The sequence below is a fragment of the Thamnophis sirtalis genome, unplaced genomic scaffold (assembly GCF_051295495.1).
Source record: "Thamnophis sirtalis isolate CommonGarterSnake01/CBP01778 unplaced genomic scaffold, rThaSir2_p1.2 scaffold_7, whole genome shotgun sequence".
Lineage (NCBI taxonomy): Eukaryota > Metazoa > Chordata > Lepidosauria > Squamata > Natricidae > Thamnophis > Thamnophis sirtalis.
In genome coordinates this window covers 72475144-72499979 of record NW_028261387.1, presented here as the reverse complement: position 1 = coordinate 72499979, position 24836 = coordinate 72475144, and the positions used below count along the sequence as shown (strand labels likewise).

Genomic DNA, 24836 nt, shown 5'->3' with positions numbered 1-24836 from the left:
AATTTCATAAATAACTTTGTTGTTAAAAAAAATGACAGTGGTGAGTCACATCTTTTGTGATCCCTAAGCTGGCTATGGGTCAGCCCATTTTAACACTTTCCGTAAAACAAGGTAAGCTGAAGCACTGCAACCAAATGCAAGAGTTTCATAATACAACCCCCTTCACCCAAATATAAAATGCAACAGATTTTTTTTTCCTTTCCATTTTTAAAGCACGCGCTACTCTGTGTGAGGTTTCCCTTCCCTGTCCTGGGATTCTGAATGCTTTATTTATTTTATATCCTCATTCGTTAGTAGGAAGGGCTGGAAAGGAGGGTTTTAAAAAAAACAAACGAACAGTTTGACATTAGATCCAAAAAGAGTATTTGTTTCAGAGCATTTTGTCCATGGTCCAAATGCTTTTTCTTTCTTTCTTTCTTTTTACAAAGTCTATTTGGGACGCCCGAGTTGGTATATCAAGCACTGGCAAGCCTTAGGCGTAGAATTCATTTGTAGGAGCTTTCTTGTAGATGGGCTTCTTGCCCAGGTCATAACTACCCTCATCCTTCTTCTTCATGCGGTAGATTAGGAGCAGGATGAGGAAGACAGCAAACAAGAGCCCAACTGCTCCACCTGCAATAAGAGCTGAAGTGGGAAGGGATGGAGGAAGGAGAAAAAAGAAAGAGAAAGGTGGAATAAATACCATGGGAACTTGAAAAACTCTGCACTGACATTCCGATTCTGTCCAATAGTGCAACTTTACCACGGCCAATTTTACAAATAGTTACTGGGAACCACTTTCTATCCTGCTTTGGTTCTGACTCAGAATAAATATCATCATCCACTATATAAAACTGGAGTTTACACTGAAAAGTACCCAAAAGCAAATAAAGGCAGCAAAGCTACTGTCACACTTCTAGTCGAACAACGGATGCCTGGAAAATGATCCTGAAAAGCTTCTAGTCATACAGGAAATGGTTGTTTTTTTTAAATCTAGCTTTGAAAACTATATGAACAGCCATTCAGCAAAACATATTAAATGTTGGGGACTAGGAAAAGACATTGGATAATGACTGGATATGCAGCCATTATATTGCAATTCATATTTTCCAGAATTATCCTGGAATGAGGAGGACATTGGAGTATATGGTAGATCTTCAGTATTCCAAAACCTCCATCCAGTAGTCAAGAGGGCTGCACTTATCCATGGATGTGATCTGCCAAAGTCTTGCATGCATAACCCCAGCATAATTTCTAGAGAACCGTTCATGTATCCAGAATCGATCAACATAGGTTACTATGCAGATGCAATAGCTTTTCTGGAAGTAGCAGAGCAACAAAGCCTGCTGAGACAAGCTTCCATCAATAAACTCACTTCTCTGAACCTTGTGAAGATCAGGGATCATCAATAGTGGGAGGAAATTTTTATCAGACAATTTTAGTTTTTATTACATTGTTTAATCAAATGTGCCCCTTCTGGTTTAAGCAGCAATGCACACTGAACACCAAATTCCTTAGAAATGTTCAACTTATATGTCCTAACGCCTCATGCACTTTTTTTAAAACGATAGCCATGGAGACTGGGAAAAAGTAATTTTAAACCAGTACTCAAAACGATTCTGGGTTTTGTTTTTAGATTAAAACTAGCATAGTATAGCCTTTATTGTCATTGTATAGAATGTATACAATAAAATTGGTTAATTGGTTAATTTAGCACTGCAGAATTATAATTTGTGTCTGTATGGAACATGCTTGATTTTAAAAAAATGCTCCGGAAAGCATGACCTTTTCCTTAGTTATGGAGAGCCAAGATTATCCATCCATCCATCCATCCATCCATCCATCCATCCATCCATCCATCCATCCATCCATCCATCCATAGGATGGTTACCTGCAAGCACTTCTGTTCTCTCGAAGATGCTCCCATTGGCTGTGCTAGCCATTGAGACCTTGTTAGACACGTCTTCTCCTTCAGGAGATGATTTTTTGGGAACAACAATCTCATTGTCTACCACAGCTGGTTCAATTTCATCCTTGGCATTGTTTTTGGAGTCAGGAATAGAGTTGTCCATGGAATCCTAGTAAAGAGAAGAACGTAAATCCTACCTTTAATGTATAGTTGAGAGCAGTAGTACAATGAGTGCTGTTGAGCGTTTTAAAAAGCCAGACTTTGCTACCCTTATTCCAAGTGTTTCTATTTAGGGATGATCACACATTTGAAGGCAATATAATGGAGACTGACCCAAAAACACAACAGCTCTTTTTTGGAATTAGTTAGGTACACAACTAGAGTCCACCTCCCAGAAACATGCTGGCTATGGAAATCTGGAAGTTGAAATTCACATATTATAAAATTGCCAACTTTGAAAAACACTGTGGTTGGCTATCCAACCGCAGCACTAGAGAAGAACTTCAGAAGTTCTAAGGAGACTCGCTCTATTGCTTAACTATATTTATTGTCAGGACATTTTTCAAAATAATCCATCTAGGTTTCCATTCTTTAATTTCATTCTTTCTTTCTTTAATTTCAATACATTATCCCTTGTTTTGCCTTTTGTTTTAACTGAGAACAGAGTTTCCACCTCTTGCAAGGGACAGACATTTATATATTTGGAAAATGATATTACTTTTGTATGTGAAACATTCTATTTCCTTCAATTTTACTCACAGGGTTTGGTTTTCAATCCCTTTTATGATCCTCACACCTTACTTTTCTATCTTCCTTTTCAAAAGTGGACACAGTACTCTGAAGTATAATCAAACCAGTCCAGAGTAAAACTGAGTTATTACACTTTCTGTGATTTGAACATGCTACTATTAATGCACTGAAGATATTTTTTTTTCAGTGGATCCTACATGGTGAAAAGTAGGAAAGCAATGACCAGCTGCTTCAGAAATTCAATTTCAAATGGAAATACCTACCAAAGTGCTATCGGTGGCAGAAACCACTTTATCCTCCATATCTGTATAACCTACAGGAAATAAAACAATATTTAATCTTTGCTAATATTAAAACTGTGAAATGCAGTATTTCAAACAATCTCTAGCTTAATCTTTCAAGTTCTTTTGGTTAGCTTGCACCAGATCATACACACTCCTCTATCAAATACTTCCGTCTCACTAGATCTTGCAACCAGTTACAAAGACCTGAATTACAAGTCACTCAGAATGTATTTTGGCTTGCCTTGCAGAGAATCTGCTGGTTCTTTTAAACACCCATTTCTTGAAGGTGGTAGGAGTCCTTGACTCATATTAACCACCAGATTTGCCTCAACTTGCAGTGTGCTAGTTTCAGAGTTTGTTTTTCTTGAGAACACAATGTACATGAGGGCAATGTGTTGTTGCAAGGAGTTTGTGTTGAGAATCTGGGAAGAACCAAGACCACTTTGTAGATTAGTTGCAAACAGAAGATAAAAACAGAGAAGGGGGGGGGAATTCATCTTCAAAAAAAAGTGATAATACAATGGAATATCAAAAGCCTTCCCCCCCCCCAAAAAAAAGAGAGTTAAAACCATATCAAATTAACCTAGAGCAGGGGTTGGCAAACTTAAACACTCGAAGAGCCATTTGGACCCGTTTCCCACAGAAAAGAAAACGCTGGGAGCCATAAAGGTCCTAACCAGAAGCCCCCTGTTCATTTCTGGAGCTGACCAGAAGTTCAGTTCCCCCACCTTAGAGTCTCCTCCTAGAGCGGCATACTTTTCCCTCTACCTGTCATAACTGAAAGCCCTATCAATTGTGGAGACAACTGGAAAACCTTCCCCTTGCCATAGAGTCTTCTCCTGGCGCACTGTGCTTTTCTCCCTCCCCCCCCTCCGGAAGCTCCTCTCAAAATTATGGCGCCGACCGGTGACGAAGCCGGAGCAGAGGAAGGAAAGAGCCACATGCGGCTCCAGAGCCACAGTTTGCTGACCCTGATCTAGAGGATAGTGGGTTTTCTTGAAAGGAGATTTAGGAAATTCATATAATACGAGACTCTCCCCTTGCTGGGCATGTGGAAACAAGGGTATTGGAAGCATTACAAATTAAATATGTGAACCAGGTGGATTCCATTTGAATGATCAGAAAATATGAAGCAGTAAGTTCTCCAAAGTTGATGGATTCTACCCAGCTGAGGAAACTTTTTGCATAGATACATTCCCAGGTCAAAGCTAAGAAATTCAATACTGTCATCTCAAATTTATTAGACAAATGGTATTCAGCAAAGTAAACAGCAGCACAGTAAGTCTAAGTTGAAATGTAACCTCAGATTTATGAATTATGGTCTTTTACATATTAAAGCACCATTCCCATTGATACATAGTTAACAACAACAAAACAAAACAAGAATTTGATCAAAAGTTAGTTCTGAGAAAGACCTACCTTCTTCATCTCCTGAACCTGAAAACTCATCACCTTCATCATAATCAATTGTTAAGTCTGACCTTGCATCCTCATCATCTGGCAAGTCACCAGATGCAAATTCCTCTATGTTCAGTTTTGGATCCATAATCTCCGTTTCTCTCACCTAAAAAGAGAGAGACAGAGAGAAAGAAATGAACAACTGAAGACCAATGACCAAGCACAAGGTTTGCAAGGAGAGGTTCAAAACGGTGGTTTTAATTAAGCTTGATTTGTTGACTCAGAACACAACCAAATTCCAGTATTGGAGAGCCTCATATATGCCAAAACAACAGGAAAATTAATGATTATTAGAGATTTACAGAAAAAACAGAAACATTGGCACCTCTCCAGAAAGTAGCAAGGGGGGTAAGATTGGTAATATAACTAATTGGGACTGTATAGTGAGCAATATTCATGCCATTCAAACTCTTTTATGGACAAGGATTTAAGCTGGGATTGTCAGGGCATCACTTAGAAACAGGATATAATTTGTTAAAAGCCTAGATCCAGTAGGAAAGAATGTAGTAGTATAATTTGTTGCCCTTCTTGTACTTGTGTTGCCATTCCTCCATAGATAATTTTAAAGATGGAAACAAGATTTGATTTGTTGTTGTTGTTAGTTGCGAAGTTGTGTCTGATCCATCACGACCCCATGGACAACGTTCCTCCAGGCCTTCCTGTCCTCTACCATCCTCTGGAATCCATTTAAGCTCACACCTATTGCTTCAGTGACTCCATGCAGCCCCCTCATTCTCTGTCGTCCCTTTCTTCTTTTGCCCTCAATCTTTCCCAGCATTAGGCTCTTCCCCAGTGAGTCTTAATACAGTGGGCAAAATGGAATGACTTTCTTACAGCATTGTCAGCAATTCACTTTTTTGCCAAACATCATGCAACCAACTTTTATTTTACTTGTAACGAGCCAAGTGTACTTTTTTTCCTCAGACTGTGAATGCTAATGTCTGAAGCCAGATATATTTAATGAAAATTATTTACTTCTCTGAGGCCTTTACCTATAATATAATAGTAAATATTTTTAAATGGGACTATTACTTTCAAGTTAAAACTGATAGATTTGTTTGTACCTCAATCTGAAAATTTAGCTGACAAGAGGATCAAAGGGGCTAGTCTGTAAAAAAATATTAACTCACTTGAATTAAGTGTTCCATTAAGAACATTACCCTTTATAAAGCAAACTCAGTAACTTCCCTTTGAATTTTTTTTTAAAAAAGCTACAATGCTGGGGCCTAGTAACAGCTAGATATAATGCTAGCATTGCTACAACAGATAAGCTGCTCTACAATACATAAAAGCCAAAGTGACTTTGCCAAGGTTGAGATGTCAAACTACACGATTTTATCAGAGCCCATTTGCCTTGTGCCTTCAAGGAACAAGAGAGGACCTGTATTACAGTGCTACGAGATAAGCCCACTTCCTGCTGTATACCACTGAACCTTGGATAGTGCAGCGACTGGGACATTGCAATTTAAAATTGCAGGCGACTCCATTCCAAAATCAGTGGGTAGTTCTGTTACTTTGATAACTTGTGGCCTTGCTTTTGAAAACAAGTTCTCCATCTGCCTGAACAGAAGTATCAAGGGTTTGCAGGCAAGTATAATTTAATCCATTTATTTAGCAGCAGCAGTAGTGAGAGCTTGTGGTGTGGAGAATGAGAAATGAACAATAGAGGACTAGAATGAGCCTTTCAGATTCTCCTATCCACAGTCCCAAAGTGTTGCACCATCCGTTAGAATGTCCTTCTGGAATGTTTATGTGTCGAATTACAGCTTTGAGAATTAGATCAAAGTACCTGATACAAGCCCAGTACCACTTACAGAGGCTGCCAAATGGCTTCAGAAATTCCAAAACAACAAGGTATGGCGTTATGCCCAGCTGCAGAATCTAGAGCAGGGGTGTCAAATTCTATTTCATTGAGGGCCACATCAGGGTTGTGTTTGACCTTGGGCTGGGGTGGGTGTGGCCAGTTCAATATTACTCGTGCTGGGGGCGCCTGTGGTGGCCCGAGCATTTTGCCAGCAAAAATGGGCTTCTGACCTCCATTTTCAGCTGTGATGGCCTCCTGCAACCCTTTGCCAGAAAAAAAAGAAGCTCTTGAGGGCCACACACAGCTCTCCTGAGCTCTGTTTTCACTGACAGAGGCACCAGGGGCCGGTCCTTCACTGTTTGCAGGGCAACTCCGCAGCCAGATCTAAGCACCCCGCGGGCCGAATCTGGCCTCCAGGTCTTGAGTTTGACACTCCTGATCTAGAGGCTCTGTATAAATCTTGCATGATCAGAACTCTGCAAATAAGATGTCTTTTGCTGGCAAGTTTTGGTTTCTGATGCCAGGGAAGTCTTTGTGCATATCACTCATGAAGTCATACACTGTGATTCACTTTTGTCCTCTGCAGAACAGACACAAGGGACACACCTATATGTCAACTCAGACTGCATTCACTTTATTGACTCATCAATGCAACTTTTCTTCAACAGTCATTTTGTTGCTGATAAGAGATTTGAAAAGGCTGAATAGATTTTATTACAAGAAAAGAGTTGAAAACAATAGATGGTGTGTGTATTAACAGAGGATAAGCAAGGTCAAGGACCAGACATATATAATCACATGGCTTCTAATTAGCTACTATAGGAGTTTAACTGAAAGAGTATAGATAGGTTTTAGTGGTAAAATTGGGCACAAATAATCAAAGACTTCATTCAAAATAATGTGTTTCTCAAATTTTAAGTCCATCAAAACTAGGCTATCAATATTTTGTGTGTGTGTGTGTGTGTGCGCGCGCGCATGCATGCATGTATACATACACTATATGTAGAATATTCACTTTTTTAAAAAAGAAAAATATAAATATTGGCATAAAACATGCTTTAGTAATATTTCCCACTTATATTTAATGCCTTGAATAAAAAGATTTAATTGCATGCATTATCTTGCAGCTAATGAGATCTGTCAACTCCTAGAATGATTTTAAAGTAGTAATCATAATTTTCAGACTCTTTTCAGATTTTGTTGTGGGTGTAGTAAGTGCTGAAAATCCACTTTCAAAAAGGTACATTAAAGGGAAAATCAGCTGAACATTTAATAGCCTCTTTACTAAAAAAAACATCATCTCATTTTCTGCAAATATGAAAGTCCAAGCTTGTAAAGGATACCTTAAAATACCTAGCTATTAATCAATTTGTTTAACATAATGTTGAAAGTCTCTTTAGGAAATTTAATTACAGGTTACAAAGTACTTTGAGTGTAGTTATTCAATCGTGACTGAAGTCAGGCATCTTCACCATCCAGATCAGGGGTGTCAAACTAGTGGCCCATGTGCCAGATGCCGACCCCGTTCCACGAAAGGGAAAAACATCATGATACATAATGTGTTGATAAAGTGAAACTGCAAGTTTGACACCTGTGATCTAGAAGATGAAGGCCTAGTCACAGCAAGATCTGCCTTGTTAAGACAGCCATATTTCTTTGCTCCTTTGCCATGTGATTTATTCTTGATCTTAGCTTCCAAAGAATCCTTCATCTTATTTCAGTTCCATATATTCTGCACTGTTTTGACTGGGATTGTGCAACATATTTAATCAGGTCAATGAGAGTCTCAGTGGCTACATTCATACAAAATACATCCTTTACTATATTGGCCAAATCTGGCCTGTTTGATTAGTGTGTGGTTCAGTGTTTTAGCACATGGATATGTCCACAAGGGTCCATCTGTCCATGTATGTGCTGTCAAAATCTGTAAGATGATTCATCACAATGCCATTGCCACCATCTTTCAAATTTTGATATATACATTCTGCAAAGAACAATGGTATATTCATGAATTCAACAAGAATTGAACTCAAAAAATGACTTATTTTTTTTACTGTACCAAGAAACCCAGACAAAGGGTCAACTAAATAACCAGATTAAATAAGTGAACAAAGTTTTCATTTGAAATAGGATTCACTCAGAAAGACAATGCTGAGACATAAAGAGCATTGAACAATGTACTTTATATGAGTAATACCAAGTTTATTACAAACTTTGTATGAATAGACCACACACTTTCTCCAAAACACACCCCATATGCACTTTTCATTACACAATTCAGTGTATTCAGGAATTTTAATGCCACAATGGTGGAGAGGTCAAAGTATTTGACTAAGAGGAAGGAGACCCAGAAGCTCACTGTGTGACTTTGAGTCAATCACTCATTCCCTCAGCCCAATCTACCTTACAGGGTTTTTTGTTTTTGTTGTTGTTGTTGTTGTTGAGGGAAAAGTAGGAGGATAGGATAAGATATATGGAGCTCCCAGATGAAAGACAGGATATACATCTAATATTTAAATCTAAATACATATTGGCTGTCTTTTCTGATATATATTATTGTATTACTTTTCTCCACACTGAGAGTTTCAGCTTTATAAAAGTTGTTTTTACATATTTGTATATGTAAATATCCAGTAAATATTTAATTGGCAGTATATATGCAATCAGCTTGACTAACTTCATCTGGTCCTCTTAATATTCAACTCAAAGGGGAAAAGCATGAGGGGAGGGGGAGAGATATGTAAACATTGCTTTTCTTCTTTAAAAAGAGCCCCAAGTTTCAAATGATTTGCTTTGCCTGAACAAAGTCCTCCAAATTTGCCAAATTTGCTTTTTGTAAAATAAGCTGGCAATTTTACATGGGATCCATTAGGCTGTCAGTTATCAGTTTTTTCTGTACCAGAAATATTCACTAGATATATGCTGCATTGAAAAAAAGGCTAGATAGGAACAGAGTTGCTATACATTCTTTTCTTTTCTATAGCTTTCACATTCTTTTGAAGAGGAATGGGGATGGTGTACTTGATTTACTGGCTATGACCTGATATGTATGTATGTATGTATGTATGTATGTATGTATGTATGTATGTATATGCATATGGAGGGAGGGAAGGAGAGGGAGGGAGAGAGAGGGAGAGAGGGAGAGAGAGAGAGAGAGAGAGAGAGAGAGAGAGAGAGAGAGAGAGAGCGCCTTATTTGGGTTCAGAACATATGGTTAGCAGGATATATAGATGCTGGCTTTGGTTTTTTTAAAACTCCACCATGACTTCATCACAATACATGTGCCAGAAAGGTTTTTGATGGAAAAGGAGTTCTTGCAGCTGACAGTCTCCTTGAGCCTGGCTCTTAATCCACTCTCCAGCTGAATCCTTTAGCTACTAGAGTCTGTCATTTCTACATTTAATCCAGTTCCAGTGTATTTTCTGAGCATTAAGCAGCTTTTACCCATATTGAGTGCCAAGTGAGATTAGTAAACATCATAGGGAGGAGCAGAGGGGTGGAGAAGCAGATTTTCTAACCTACAAATCGCTGAAAGATTTACTTCTCAGCTACCAGCCACAAATCTGTGCAAGCACACAAACATGCCTTGAAGCTGCTAGTTAGGAATTAAACTGCAGAAAGATATAAATATTTACAATCTTGATAGTTAACTGTACAACTAATGTGCCCAATAATGCAAAAAAATAGTATTAATTAGAGCAGAGAGTGAAGATACGTTTATTGATACGACTCTCAGGAAAGCCAGCAAACCTAATAGCTTCTTTTTCATGACTTGAAATGTTTAGGATCTACTCAAAAATTATAGTTTAATAACCAGTTTGTTGTTTTTCAGACTGACCTGGTAATAATTCAGAGCACCCACTTGCAGATCATCCTGAAAACAATCAGATTCTGGGGAAATCTTATTTGTGGCTTTAGCAAAAGAAAGTCTATGATTGAAATCTTCAAATCTATCCAAGGATTGTCCGAAACCGAAGATCAGAATTTCCTACTATAGACGTCACATTTTCTGCCATTTTCAGTAAGACGAATAATTAAACTTCAGATTATTCTCTTTAATCCTTATTAATGTGTACATGGCAAAGAAAGCAAAACAGCCACAGCAATCTAGTGCATATTTTCACATCCAAATCCTGAGCCAAGAAGCTTAGAAAATGAAGTATCGCTGTATCATTAACAATTTGCAGTCTGCAGAAGTACATTTATTTTTTCAGTACCCCAAACAGAAAAGTGTGTATGGCAAATCTGTATATCTTTTATAGTATCTGGCCAGTTCAAGTGACAATACACTTTTAGGAAAGCTACCATTTTTGTTAAGTTGCCAAGGGGACAAAGAGAGGTGAATTAATTTGCTTCTTTCCTGGGGAACTGCCTCATCTATGATCTTGCCTAATGGTAGCCAATGAAGATGCAAAACTCTCTGGTGGGGTGTAGCACTTATGTATGACAGGTGGATTTAAAAACAATTCTCCAGCTAGTAAAACATTGACTTTAATGGCAGTATGATCCTTGCCAGTCTTGATTTTTCAAACATGCTAGTTCTTGATTCTGTTCTGACTCAGATAGGAGGTGTGGGAGGAATGGATCCTATTAAATCTAAAACAACACCCTGCTCCCTCCCAGACACGGTCACACACACTCACGTGGGCACTCTTTTGTGAATGGTACATAATTCAACTGTTTACTTAGGTGGGCAATAATACAGCTCGGCCATGTTTGTTCAATTTCCCAGGAATGTGCAGAACAGAACGACTGGAGAAAACAGAAAACTCAAGCCCCCCTCCTACACACAGCGGGAGGGGGGGGAACGACAATTGTCTTCCAAAGTATTTTATCTTGCTAAGTATCTGTTGACTTTATCGAAATTAGGAAGGACTGAGACAAGTGTGTCTTTCTCAGGGCTATTCATTTTTAATCCAATCTGTAGGTGAATGGAACAGGATTGTGCAAGATTGGATTAAAATGGCAGAAAAGCCCTGATTAAGACACACTTGTGTCATTTCCTTCCTAATTTTCTCACACGCCAGACACATACAGATTTGAATGCAGAGATCCTAGGAGCAAATATTTTGATAAAGGGGAGGGGGGGAGATTAAAGCCAATTCTTCTTCCTGCAGCTCCTTGAGCAGAAAATTGAAAAGTGTGAAAGGTGACATGGAAGAAATACAAAACGAATTCCGCTTCTGATTCAGAGGCTCTACTACAAATAGAAGCAGCTCTCTTATTGGGGTGAAAGCAACTCAGCAAGTATCATGTTGGAAGGTTTTTCCTGTACATATATTCATTTATTTATTGCAATTTACTACTACTACTACTACTAATAATAATAATAATAATAATAATAATAATAACAACAACAACAACAACAACAAAATGAAAATGTCAAATCCAATCTAAACATGGCAGATATGCAACCAACCATATTATTACTAACAACTTTGGGCATTTTCTTTAGATTTTGAGCATTATAGTAGCAACAGGGAGGAATGCCAGGCAAACATTGCTACGGTATGTATATTTAATTGGCCAAAATGTTTTATATAATCATGTTTTATTTTCAAATGTTCTATAAGCAATTGCTCATGGAATTTTTGAAAATAACTGCTGATAGCACAAGAAACCAACAAAAAGAATCACGAAGTCCCAGACAGTATTATATTATATAATAGTGAGGAAAATCATTTTTAGTTCCTTATGCTTAAGAAATAAGTTTTCCATCTCAATTTGCAGAGTAATGCTCTTCTAAAAGTACAGCATATATAAATCCCCCAGATGATCTATCCCTTAACCACTTGGATTATAATTCATTTGGCCAGGAATTATACAAATTTTTAGTTATAATGTTTATCATTCCTAATGCAAAAGTTGTTTCATCCAAGCTTGCAAAGCAAGATCATGTCTAATTTCCTTTTGGTTAAGCTATTGATACTTCTATGTCAATTGACCCAGATTTCAAGTGCAAAAATTCTCTACCTACATACACAAATGGCAAAAACTATTAAAATGACTATAACTCCAGAAGGGATATAATTCCATAAAGTGTGCATATGTCTTTCTTTTACCTCATCCTGATTTTCAAAATTGTTTTAAAGACATGTAGGGTTCCCTGAAGGCTTAGAGTCTTTGGACAGAGGATCCAAGACATCAATAGACAACCTTCCATTAAAGAAACTTGGCTTGCCAGTATAAATATTTCAATTAAAGTATATGTGGAACAAGAGTTAAGCAGGTTCTTGTGGGTGCACACAATTAAGGCAATCCGTTAATCTAGTCTAAAGCATTACCCTGTTTTTTTTCTCTTCAAAAGCACAAAGGTTTGTCATGAAATATATTAGTTTTGGTTCAGCCAAATCCTTCACTTTGTAACATGGTTTTTAGCCTGATATGTGTTACTAGCCAGTGTTTTGACAGTGGCAGGATACAGAAAAGGTTAACTGAGGACTAGAACTTAAGAGCCAGATGTCTGCTACCATAACTACCATCCCAACAGTTTATAAGGGACTACAACAACTCTTCTGTCTAATTACTTCCAAAACTAGCAAGAGAAAAGTTTATTAATTAAATATTTATTAATTAAACAATTAATTTTTGGCCTTGGAGGTCTCCAAGATGCATTGACAAGGTTTAGGGCAGCTTTACTGTAGCAATAAACTCACCAGATTTACCTAACATGACTTAACAGTCTGTGTGTTATTTGGACAGAACCTTATTGAGAGAATTCTAACGGCAGCCCCGATGGGCAAACCTGGCACTCCCACAGCCCCTCCCCTCCCCTCCTGCAGTTACCACATAACCTCTTGGCAGCCTATGTGGTCCAGAGGGTGCCTCAGCCAAAGTAAATCTTGTGCTCTGCCATACATTAGGTTTTCAAATCCCCCGTTTACAAAAATGCTGCTTTGAGACTTGCTGACCATTTGGAAAATTTGTAATCTTTACATCTGCTCTGACTCCTGAAGTTCCTTCAAAAAAAAAACCCTTTGCTAAGGGTTTTGGGTAAAGTGGTAAAAGGTTAAATCTTACAACAAGAACACCAAGCAAGAAAAGAGAAGTATCAGTTCATTCAGTCCTATGACTCCACAGTTGTAAGGAAGTTCAGAGAATCCTTCTGTCAGCAGACTCGGCTGAAGTTATGGTCATGCACCGATTCAACTCTGTAGGTATCAAACAAAAGGCCTTGTTGTGCAAGACCTCCACCACATCCCTCCAGCTAGTCAGAATACAAACTACATTTTAAAATAAAGTCACTTTTGAATGGGTATTAATCCTATGGGCTCAGAGAGTTAGAACACTTGGATTATGTGCCTTCAAGTTATTTTCAACCACTAATGTCCGCAAAAAATTTCCTCCATGATCTGCCCCTAACTTCGTCTTTAACGTCTTCCAACACTGCACCCATTTCCATTCTAACTGGAATCATTCATCTTAGGTCATTCTCTTCTTCCCTTCCACCTTTCCCAGCATTAGACTTTTCCAGGAAGCACTTGAGCTCATTCTGAATGTGTGAATTACAAGAACATGGAAATTAACAGAATAGGCAAGCTAAGAAGAAAAAAAGCTAGAATTTCTTATTTAAATTATTTAAAAGTAGCATTTTAGGTAAATAAAGCATTGATCCGGAGACCATCCACGTAGTATAAGCAGTCCAAAGTCATGCTACGTAAGAGAAAGAAAGAGATGACATTGATTTCGCATATCAGTAGTATACTTGGACCCAGCCAGGTATATAGCTTGGGATCCAAGTTATCAAATGAGATAAAAAACCAATTCTAAATTGCAGAAAGTTACAAACTTAAATGCTAGAACAGAACCAAGCATTATACATTAGTTCATAGTGCCCAACCAAATACCATTAGACACGAGCATAAAATGTGTACTGGGTACAACTGGTACTTAGAAACATGTAGCTTGGATCTTCCATTGACTATATACCTTTTGATTTGAGGTTAACGTCAATCTTTTCAGCACAAAGAATCATTCTACCTCCATGCTTAGTCTATTTTTAAAGTTATGCCTGTCAATTAGTTTGCCATATCAGATTAACTTTTTAGTGTCAAGAAAGCTTGACTTAATTATTTAAGTGTCTGGCACGCTTTCACTTGTTATATCTGGGATATTTCAGATGTAGTTAGCCTGTACTCCAGTGGTGTGTTTCAAAAAATTTTAGACCCTCTTCTGTAGATGTGGCCTGCTTTGTGGGAGTGGCTTGCTGGCCATGTGACAGGATGGGAGTGGCTTGCCGGCCATGTGACCGGGTGGGAATGGCTTGCCAGCCATGTGACTGGGTAGGCATGGCCAACTTGTAAAATGTGGTGAAACTCACTTAACAACGCTCTTGCTTAGCAACCAAAATGTTGGCTCAGAAACTCTGGCATTTGAAACATGCAAGTCTTAAAGCTGTCAAGTTACAAGACCCTTGCACCCCTAACCCTTTAGAAAAAAACCCCCAGGGGTGTTCAAACTTGACAGTTTTAAGACTTCTGGACTTCAACTCCCAGAATTCCTCCTCTCACTCTTCATCTTGATGATGTGCGGATGGGTGGAGGGAGGGAGCTGGAACTGGTTCTAAATGCCACAATAGATTTATGGAACCTCTTCTATAGAAGAAGTTAGAACTGGCAGGAACCCATCCCTGCTGTATTCAGATATACTATGAAGATAATCCAGGCTTGTTTGTACAGCTAAATTCTTGCATGATATCCATGCTAACTGTTTTAATCTAATCAGGACGTCTAAAGATTAGCATAACTTTTTTTAATTTGCAACTAATTAAGATATAGCCTGTGACCTTTACTGTTAATTTTGCTTTGCAAAATCATCAGTTTTGACTGATGTAAATCTCCCTATCACTATCCCTAGGAAATAGATATTTAAATACATGAATACATTACATGTAATGATTCCAATCTAGTTCATGATTTTAAAAGGTTAAAGTTAGGTTAGAAACTTGTGTGGCTCTTGTTCCCAGAATTCCTCAACTATAATCCCCAGACTTTAACCAGAGCTACTGGGAACTCCAGTTCAATAATATCTGGACAGACTGTTCATCCCATTCTATAAAATGAGATATTTAATTAGGCAAACAGATGCATTAGTAGTAACAGCAGAAGTTACTTTCAAGTCGAGAAAGATAATTATTTTCTTGCTTTACTCCCATAAACATTTTAAATCAAGATGGCCTCAAAAAACAGCATTTATCCAATTTGGGAGAGAGGACTTGGAAAAGTTAAGCAATGTTGGACTTTTTGAACATTTAGATGTCAACCACTAAGAAATCTCAGGACCCTAGGTTAGACTGAAAAACTGAAAAAAAATATCCCAGAAGGCGGCGATGGCTAGAAAATTAGAAAATATGTCCATACAGTCACCAGGAATCTAGTTCTCAAAGGACATTTTTATGATGACATTGCCACAAAAATAATAATTTATTCCATTTTTAAAAAATAATTAAGTTACTTTGGAGTCAAGTTCAACCTCTGGTGTTTACACAGATGTATCCAGTGCAGTGTTCTTGGCAAGATACAAGAATACTTTGTCATTTCCTTCTTCCAGGATGCATTTTGCCTTATTAGTCTGGTCTACAGCAATAATCTTCCAGTGCATTTACACCCAAATATTAACCTGTTTTGACCCATCTTAAGATTCTAGATTAGGCAAGGTGGTCAAACAGGATCACCTACATACCTCATTGAAAATCCTGGAAGTTTTACTTTACCCAAAGGATGCCCATATTGTTAACAGAAATATTACTTTTCCTATCCCCACAAAAAAGCTCCTTCAAATCCCCTGATTAGATACAATTAGATCCCTTTTCTGTAGGGCTGCAGATTCTTCCTTTTAATTAAAAACCACCTCAAGCGTCAAACATGTAAATTATATATGTCTCAAATAGAAATCTACTAATAATGTCCACAGCATATTTAACTTTTGTAAATTTCTGCATACAATGCTTTTGAATTTTCCACTATATTCAGAAAAGAGGCCCCGATAAATAAACGTTTTTGCTGAATGACACTACAAGGCTGGATTAGAAAGGCTAACCATTAATTGATACAGTAGGTTCTCAGAATACCTGCTTTCGTGAACATCAGTGCCCCATTTGCTGAGTCCAGAGGTCATTGTGTCAGATAATCACTGTGCATGTCCCCCTTCCCCCCTCCCATTTTTTTTTCTTGCCTAATGCAAGGTTAAAAGCAAAATCTGTTAAGTGATTAAATGAAATACATTGGTATTAACATTTGGCCAGCTGTAGAATGTTGATTAAGGCGGAGCAAATGAGCCTTCATCTGAGGAGTTTTAAGTAGTCATTACAATAAATGTGTGTTTGCTTCCCAAAAAACAAGGAGTTTCCATAAGCTATGCTCATTTAATTATCACCGTGATGTCTCATTTACAAAGAGCAAGGTGGAGAAGATTGATAGATTGTGAACTCCTTGTAACAAGGACTTAACCTTTTCCTAATGTAACTCCAACGAGTAGAATGTATTGCACTACTGGTATAGTATTAACATTAATGACACTTTGTCTATAGGAAGTGGAAATAAGGACAGTTAAGAAATTGACTCATGTGAAATTACCCAGTAAGGAGACCTGGTGGTTACAGCAAAAATATACATGTTGGCATGACTGAAAAGAGAGATCATGTTTTTCCACACGTATCTAGGAAAAAACAATGTGTGTTAAGTGGACTGCTTCTTAGTGAAGCTGTAAATACTAACTCTCAACATTTTTCTGAGAATAGTTAGCAATTACAGCAGATCTTATATGTGACTTAAACTTCTGAGAATGTCAAGTTGTTTGGAAAGCTTGACTTACTAGGAATAATGAGTTTAAGAAGGAATGTTCTTTTCAGAGGCAAATAGCACTGATTCAATTTCATTTGTATTGCAGTCTTAGCATATAATCATAAAAATATGTAAAAGGTGTGCATAATATATTACAAAAGTTTAGCGCATAGCAGTGATATAGATTTCACATAATTCTCCACATTCCCACATTCCCATAACCTCTTATCAGTCAGCCAAATTAAACTCAGAGAAGATTACTTGCAAGTAGATATGTATATAGAATTGCAATGCATGTCTGCATATAAAAGATATTATACGGTTTTTCTTTTAAAGAAACATTTATCATTCTCTTCAGAATTGAAGTTATCCAGGTTCATTCCTCTTCAGTTTCAGTATTCTTACAAAAGGCAAGTCTTATTAAAGCTTTTAAAAAGAAAACCATTAAATCTAAGATAATCAGTTGCTTGAAAATGATCACTCTGCTATTTTCCCACACCTCCATAGATAGGTTCTGCTGCAAATTGGCAGTGCAACCCTCCTGTGTTTCTGGCCCGAGGAAAAGTCGATGTTCAACAAGTTTAGCACATAATATTTTCTTTATATCAACAGGAACGCAAAACCTAATATTAAGTTCTCATGCTGAGCACTGATGCTTTCAAATCTGACCTTATATAATAACTACGGACACATCTTGCTGGGAATTATTTGCAGAATCTACCTCTGCTCTATTGGAAAGTGCTGAACTTCTTGAATCCCCTCAGATTTACATTCTATGGCAGATCACTGCTAGAATCTGTCTGAGGGCTTCTATTACTTCCAAATTTAATCAATTTGCCAAATGGTCAATAACAAATGCTAGGAAGTCGAACATCTCTTGGGAAAATTTACCTTCCCTGTCTAGTTCATAGCAATGCCAACAGTTACAAAAAGATAAGAGAAATGCTGAGTTTTCACGATGCTTGTTTACATTCTGTACACATGTTGACTTGATGCTAGTTCATCACACAAGATCCTCTCTCCTCATTCCATTGCTGTAGTTGACAGAATCAATATTTCCTAACTATGCTTTCCCTGCTCTACAACATCAAAAGGTTTCAGGTCAGATGAACATAGGATGTATTCCTTCATTAAATATTGTTGCTGCTAATTTTGCAATATATCTTCCTCCATTTTCTATGTGACATAAAAAAAAAAACACTAGGAGGTTGTCTTTACCCGCCAGGAGTTGTTTCCACTGTGTCATCTTCCATCTCAAGTAGCAAGTTGTAGACAAAATCAATATGCCACAGTACTACGTCATACTTTTTCCACATGTTTAGACTTTCCATAGTGACATACTGGGCCAAGAGAGCAAGGCATATCAACTATAGCAAGAATTTTCCTAGGAAGGGTTCAGCCAAAACCACTTACTTTCTATGGTGCCATTCCCCTCTCTATAAAGTTTTACAGTACCGCAGCCGTACATTTAGACTCAAGAATTCTGAGCATTTCACTTAGAAGAACAGTGGGTGTTTGACAAGTGGTTAAGTGGTACAGTTTCAAGTGATAGCAGTGAACAGGTGGACATAAAAGTATCTTACCGATATTGAAGTCCCACAATATAATAAATCAGGTCCTAATTCATTTGCTAGTAAATATGAAAAAAGCTAACTCAATTTTAGGATGACAGGATTGACAATGAAACTGAGCCAAAACAACACAATATCAACATTCTGAAATGTATTTTATAATGGCCCCAATTTTGTGCAACTTTTCTACCTGCATTCAACCCTAGTTTACTACAAAATCAAGAAAATATAGTCTTTCTGTTGCTCGATATAAAATTCAAATGGGCTAGCAGCTAAATTAAAGTTACAAAAATCTGGACAATCATTTGGCAGCCAAAAAATTCAATAAACTCTAATGGTCTTCCAATTTTGGCAGCCACGATCTAGTAGCTCTACTCAACTTATATTAAATTACTAGTGGGTCTTAGATGGTTACCAGTCTTCTAGCACCCAGTAAGTTTGTTAGGTCTACTTATTTCACCCCAAACCATGTGTGACCTATAACCCAGTGGCAGGGAAAGGATGCCTGAAAAGATCTAATGTTCCTTCAAACACAACCAAGTTAAAGTTCACAAATATAAAATCATATTGCAATTCTTTGATTTTGTTTTTATATATTGTGTGAATCCAGTGACTGCATTTGCATTATGTGAACTTAGCCATTTGTGCCCTATTCAAACCATGGTCCCAGAACATTATAGCTTTGTAGGTATACTATATACGTAGTACTCAGCCTTAATTATCCCACTGTCTTGCTGATTTCTTCATTATTTGTTGTTTCTATTACTTTACACTTCTATTAAAGTGGGAACACGTCTAAACAATTCATTTGCCATAATAGTTATATAGTTATATTATGAAGTTAATTGTTAATTGTTATATTATGAAGTCAAAGATTGAAGCCAGTTAAGATAACCTATAAAAACTAAACAAACATCCATTTTTCTTAACATTTTTTTTTCATTTAATATTTCTTTCCTCTATGTTTAAAAGATTTACGATGCTCTCATATTCTGGAGATGTGAGTTGATGGCTTTGGATGGTACAGGCCCAACCATCTTTTAATGTTATGGCATGCTCTGCCTCCTGTCACATATCCCCTACATGCTAAACGACTAGAAACTATAGAAAAATCTCAAGAACAGCATAAAATATTTGGCCATTCACTGCTAAACATATTCTGGAGATGCTAGTAAAAGGAAGCTAGTCTTCTTTGATTTTGTCGAGGTACAAGATGCTTTTAACACAGCCAGTCTTTGAACAGGGAGTTATATCATACTGGCCAAATGAAGGTATATCTGTACTGTGTTTCAGCCTGTCTGAACCACATGTTATAGATTGGAAATAAAATTACATATTTAGGCTAACAATGCTGATTTGATTATGAGAGACAGAAAACAAAACTGGGAAAGAGTAGAAAGAACAAGCCTGAGGGATCCATGGCAGCAGGACAGGACAAACCGGTTTGTTCATTAATAATGCTGCACTACTTTTCAAAACAATAAACTCAGCCAGATTCTTATATTTTTTTGAAATTAATTAACACTGCCTGAACACCAAGATGGAAAAAAACTTGGCATGCTGCATTTACGACACAATCCGATTCCCCACAGCAAGGCTTTGTGAATGCCAACTGTCACAGCACTAGAAAATATGATTCATGCACCACCCTTCCATTATAATCCTTGGGAGGGGGGGGGCTTCCATAAAGAATTTGTGCAAAATAAGAAGTAAAAAGCAGCATTAAACCAGAGATGTGTACTGTAGGTAAACCCATATCATAGAGATTAATCAATCAGACCGCTATTAAAATATGTCAGGTGAATAGCCCACGAGGAATCTGAAACAGTTTTCAGCAAAAAAACAGAAAGTCAGGGAGAAAATGACTAAGTAGACTACATGTTTCACAGATTGGGCGATAGTAATTTTAATTCAGTTTATCTCAACCATATAAGGCATTCTTTTATAGAAAAGGTACAAGTGGTCCTCGACTTACAACAGTTCATTTAGTGACCATTCAAAGTTACAATGGCATTGAAAAAAAGGGGCTTATGACCATCTTTCCACACTTGTAGCATCCCCATGATCACGTGAGTAAAATTCAGATGCTTTGCAACTGACCCATACTTATGACACTGCTGTGCCCCAAGGTCGTGTGATCACTTTTTGCAACCTCTTGACAAGCAAAAACAATGGGTGAGCCAGATCCACCTAACAACTGTATTACTAGCTTATCAACTGCAGTGATTCACTTAACAACTGCAGTAAGAAAGGTCATAAAATGGGCAAAATTCACTTAGCAAATGTCTCAGTTAATAACATAAATTTTGGGCTCAATTGTGGTCTTAAATTGAGAAGTACCTGTAATCTATCACAATCCAGATGTTACTGAATTACCACTCCTAGCATCCCTCAGCATTGGTTAAATTGCTGAGACTGGCAATTCAGCATCTTCTAGAAGGCTACGGCTTTTCTGATCTTTGGTACAGAATACCAAGTAGTTAAAATCTCTGAACTTTTTTACTAACCCAATAAGACAATAAAATCATCCCTCAGATTCATATAACTTTCTGCATGGATACATTTAAAACAAATGGGAACCTCTCATGTATTTTAGTGTTCCATAAAATTAAGGTTAGTATTTAGGACTCCCTCTGAAAAGCTAGGTAACTACGTACATACTTTACTAAATAAAGACTAAAGAAACCATCAACAGAACCTTTGAAAATTGCAGGAATGTTTAACACAAAAGTAATCAATTTCAGAAATGCTTTATTATCTTGAAATTCTCTCAGACTAATCAGTTTTGAGGCCAAGACTTTTTGCATTTTTAAGCTAAGTGAATGTTGCCTCTGATGAAAAGTTTACAAATTACTACTGCTTATTAAAAAAAAAAAAACAACGCAGATCCTTTACTAAGAAATGAAAGTTTGTATTCCACTAACTAAATGCAGAATTTAGTTAGGGAAAGTTAGTTCTGGAGATGCTAGCAAAAGGAAGCTAGTCTTCTTTGATTTTGTCAGGTACAAGATGCTTCTAACACAGCCAGTCTTTGAACAGGGAGTTATATCAAACTGTACTGTGTTTCAGCCTGTCTAATCAGGCAAAGAAGTGTAAGCAGCAATCAGGCAAAGAAGTGTAAGCAGCAAGTACAAGAAGGTTAAAATATTTATGCTTCTGAAGTCTACAGATTACTGCAATCCATACCCAAATCCAGCAAAAACAAAAACAATTTGCCGGAGAAGATCACAGAACATCACAGTACAATTACAGGCAAAAGCTCAAATAACAGACAAGAAAGCAGGACAAAAACTAAACTGGCAAAGGAGTAATACAGCCAGATCTGAAATAAGATAAAGGGGAGGGATTAAGCATCAAGCCAGAGTTTATAAACATCACCCTTCCCCTCTAGAAATACAAAGAAGTCCCTCACTCAAGTTACTAAAAAAATGTAAGCAACGTTTCCTAAGTACAGGCTGTTCAGAAGTAATATAGCCTAAATTATTCCGCTACGCTGCTGTTCAAACTTTTATGATCTTCTCCCAGCATAACCTTATAAAGCAAGTTGCAACTAATCTGCCACCATCTCCTCCTCACAAAGCTTTAACGAGGCACAAAGCTTTAACGAATTTTATTAGATTTTTATCACGCCTTTATTACTTTATAAGTAACTCTGGTGGCGAACATGCCTAGTACCACTTCCACCTCCTGTTTTTTCCCCACAAGAGCCCTGGGAGGTGGGTTGGGCTGAGGGAGAGTGACACCCCCCCCCATCCAGCTGGCTTTCTTGGCTAGGGTTGTTACTAGAACTCAACTCTCCAGATTTCTAGACCAGTAGCCTAACCACTCCACCAAATGTGAGAAATCAGCAACAGGCAGACCAGTGTTTGGCAAGGTCAAAGGTTGAAGAGTGTTTGCCAGAGGATAAAACAGCCTGACCAAATAACTGAGGAAAGGAGAAGCAAAACAGAGGCTTTCTTTTCTTTAAAAAAAAAAAAAAAAGCAGAAGAGGAAGGCATCCAGTGCAAAGGATCCCATTCAGATTTACAGGAAAACCCCAGATCTCTAATGTGTCAGACTCTTGGGAATTTCACTTAATGGGTTGTGTGTGACGATGGAGAATTGCAACAGAGCCAGGCTTTGGGTCAGCGGTTACTCATTCCACAGCTATGAGTTGGAGGAAGTGCTAAATAAGGCAACAACACAGCATGCTGTTTGCCAAACTGTGCTGGTACTTGGGAGACTCTGAGAACATTGGGGGGGGGGGGGGGAGAGGCCAGGAATCCACCAGGCAGTCAATGAGATGATGAAAACCATCCCGCTGGTCGTAAAGGACGAGGAAGAGATTGCCAAGCGGGGAGGAAGGGGGCGGGGGCCGGAGTTTCCCCCCCCCTTCCCTAATCGTAGTATACGCTCAAAGGACGGAGAAGATAGCCGCGGGTTAAGCAAACGCTGCGCTAAAAAGTAATACAAGACCGAATGAGAATAAACTACTAGGGGTTGCAGCGTCTCTCCCCCCCCCCCTCTCTCTCTCTCCTAACTTCCAGCGAAGAAAGGGCGACTCGCTCCGGCTTTTAGCCCAGCGTCTCCTCTCTAGTCCGCCGTTTGTGCTAAGTCCTCGGGCTTACGGCAGTTTGGGAGAGGATTACTTGAGAAAAAGGGGCGGATTTCTTTTGAGAAAAAGGGGGAAGGAGGTCCCTCTCTCCGGCGGGGCACCGGGAGTAAAGGGCGATCTCCTTTTTTCCCCCCATGACGACCCGCAAAGCCATCAAGGGCGAAGAAGATCTCGGTACCCAACTTCGTCCTATCTCGGCCAGCGAGAAAGGCTTACAAATCAAGGCCGGGCAATGCCGAGCTAATTTCCCTCCCTACTGCCCCTCCCCACAAAAAAAAAAAACCCCACCGCCAACCCTTTGCTGCTCTCCCCTCCTCCTGCTTCTCCTCCACGCAAATCCCGGACAATGCCACTCACCGACTCCGCAGACACGCTGACGGCGAGCAGGAGAGCGGCGCACAGGCCGGCGAGGCGAGCGAGTTGCATGGCGTTTTTGCAGGAGGCGAAGAGCACGGAGCGAAATCAGCCGCGATGAATCCGATGTAACCCCCCCGCGTCGGCGCTCGGCTTTCTTATAGGCGGCCCTTCGCGGCCCGCCTCTCTGTCGAGGAGGAGCCGAAGAGGCCCCCCTCTCGCTGCAAAGGGCGGACGGCGGGAAGTTTCCCTGCTTTCGCGATCCTTTTGGTATTGCTCGCGCCGCCCCTCTCGCTCCCTTTTTAGGCACGTACCGAGTGCGGCGTGTTGTACCCCGGCCTTTCACAACAGCCCGTCTGGGTCGTCCGCCTATTTCAGTGTGACAGGGAGAACTGGCCGCCAGCGGGCGATACAGAAACGTGTCGCTTCCACACCACGGAGTAATGGAGGAGGATGCTTCGTTGTTGATATTGCCCCGCTCTTGGACTACAGGTTTACGACTTAGAACCACATGGAGCCCAAAATTTCTCTTGTTAGGTGAGACGCTGCAAAATTACTTTTGCCCCATTTTACGACCTTTCTTGCCACAGTTGTTAAATAAATCACTGCAGTTGTTAAGTTAGTAACTGTTGTTAAGTGAATCTGGCTTCCCCATTGATTTTGCTTGCTGAAAGGAGCAAAAGAGGGTCCCATGACTCTCAAGACACTGCAATGGCCATAAATATGTTCCTGAGCATCTGGGTTTTGGTCCCATGGCCATGGGGATGCTGCAACAGTCGCCAGTGTGAAAAACGGTCATAAGTCACTTTTTTCAGTGATGTAACTTCAAACGGTCACTAAATGAACTGTTGTAAGTCAAAGACTGCCTGTGTTCCATGTCAAAACATTTGGAAAACAAGCTCAGCCGAAGCCTTGTAATTTACACAATGAGCTGCTGCTTTCGAGTTCTCTGGGAAAATTTTCAAGATACAGAATAGGGGCAGTAATTGTATGGATTTCTTTCAAAACACTTGGGAAATAAGGGGCACTGCCCCAGGGCCTGGTCTCCTTCTAGATCAGGGGTTCTTAAACCTTTTGCCATTTCATCTCCCTTTAGTCTACCTCTAACGTACACACACAGTGGCTAAGACTCTTGAGCTTGTCGATCAGAAAGGTCGACAGTTCAAATCCCTAGCACCGTATAACAGTGAGTTCCCGTTACTTGTCCCAGCTTCTGCCAACTTAGCAGTTCGAAAGTATGTAAAAATGCAAATAGAAAAATAGGAACCAACTTGGTGGGAAGGTAACAGCTTTCTGTGGACCTTCAGCGTTTAGTCATAGCAACCACATGACCACCGAGACATCTTCAAACA

The 24836-nt window shown here is 38.8% G+C and overlaps 1 protein-coding gene across 1 annotated transcript; it reads right to left on the bottom strand.

Annotated features, from left to right (window-relative positions):
• Window positions 1–399: 399 nt before the first annotated feature.
• Window positions 400–23642, bottom strand: SDC4 (syndecan 4). The gene is made up of 5 exons (XM_014054576.2): window positions 23488–23642; window positions 4342–4486; window positions 2902–2951; window positions 1871–2057; window positions 400–624 (listed from the first exon to the last, which is right to left on the bottom strand). Exons 1-5 carry the CDS (start codon window positions 23554–23556, stop codon window positions 473–475), a joined length of 603 nt encoding a protein of 200 aa, XP_013910051.2. The 5' UTR covers window positions 23557–23642; the 3' UTR covers window positions 400–472.
• Between the last annotated feature and the right edge of the window lie 1194 nt (window positions 23643–24836).

Bases quoted from the DNA above. Each gene is read 5' to 3' on its own strand.
- SDC4 (XM_014054576.2), bottom strand. From the start codon at position 23,556: ATGCAACTCGCTCGCCTCGCCGGCCTGTGCGCCGCTCTCCTGCTCGCC. The intron at 2,058-2,901 runs GTAGGTATTTCC...TCTCTTTACTAG, and splicing joins CTGCCACCGATAGCACTTTG to GATTCCATGGACAACTCTAT. The intron at 625-1,870 runs GTAACCATCCTA...TTCCCACTTCAG, and splicing joins GAGAACAGAAGTGCTTGCAG to CTCTTATTGCAGGTGGAGCA.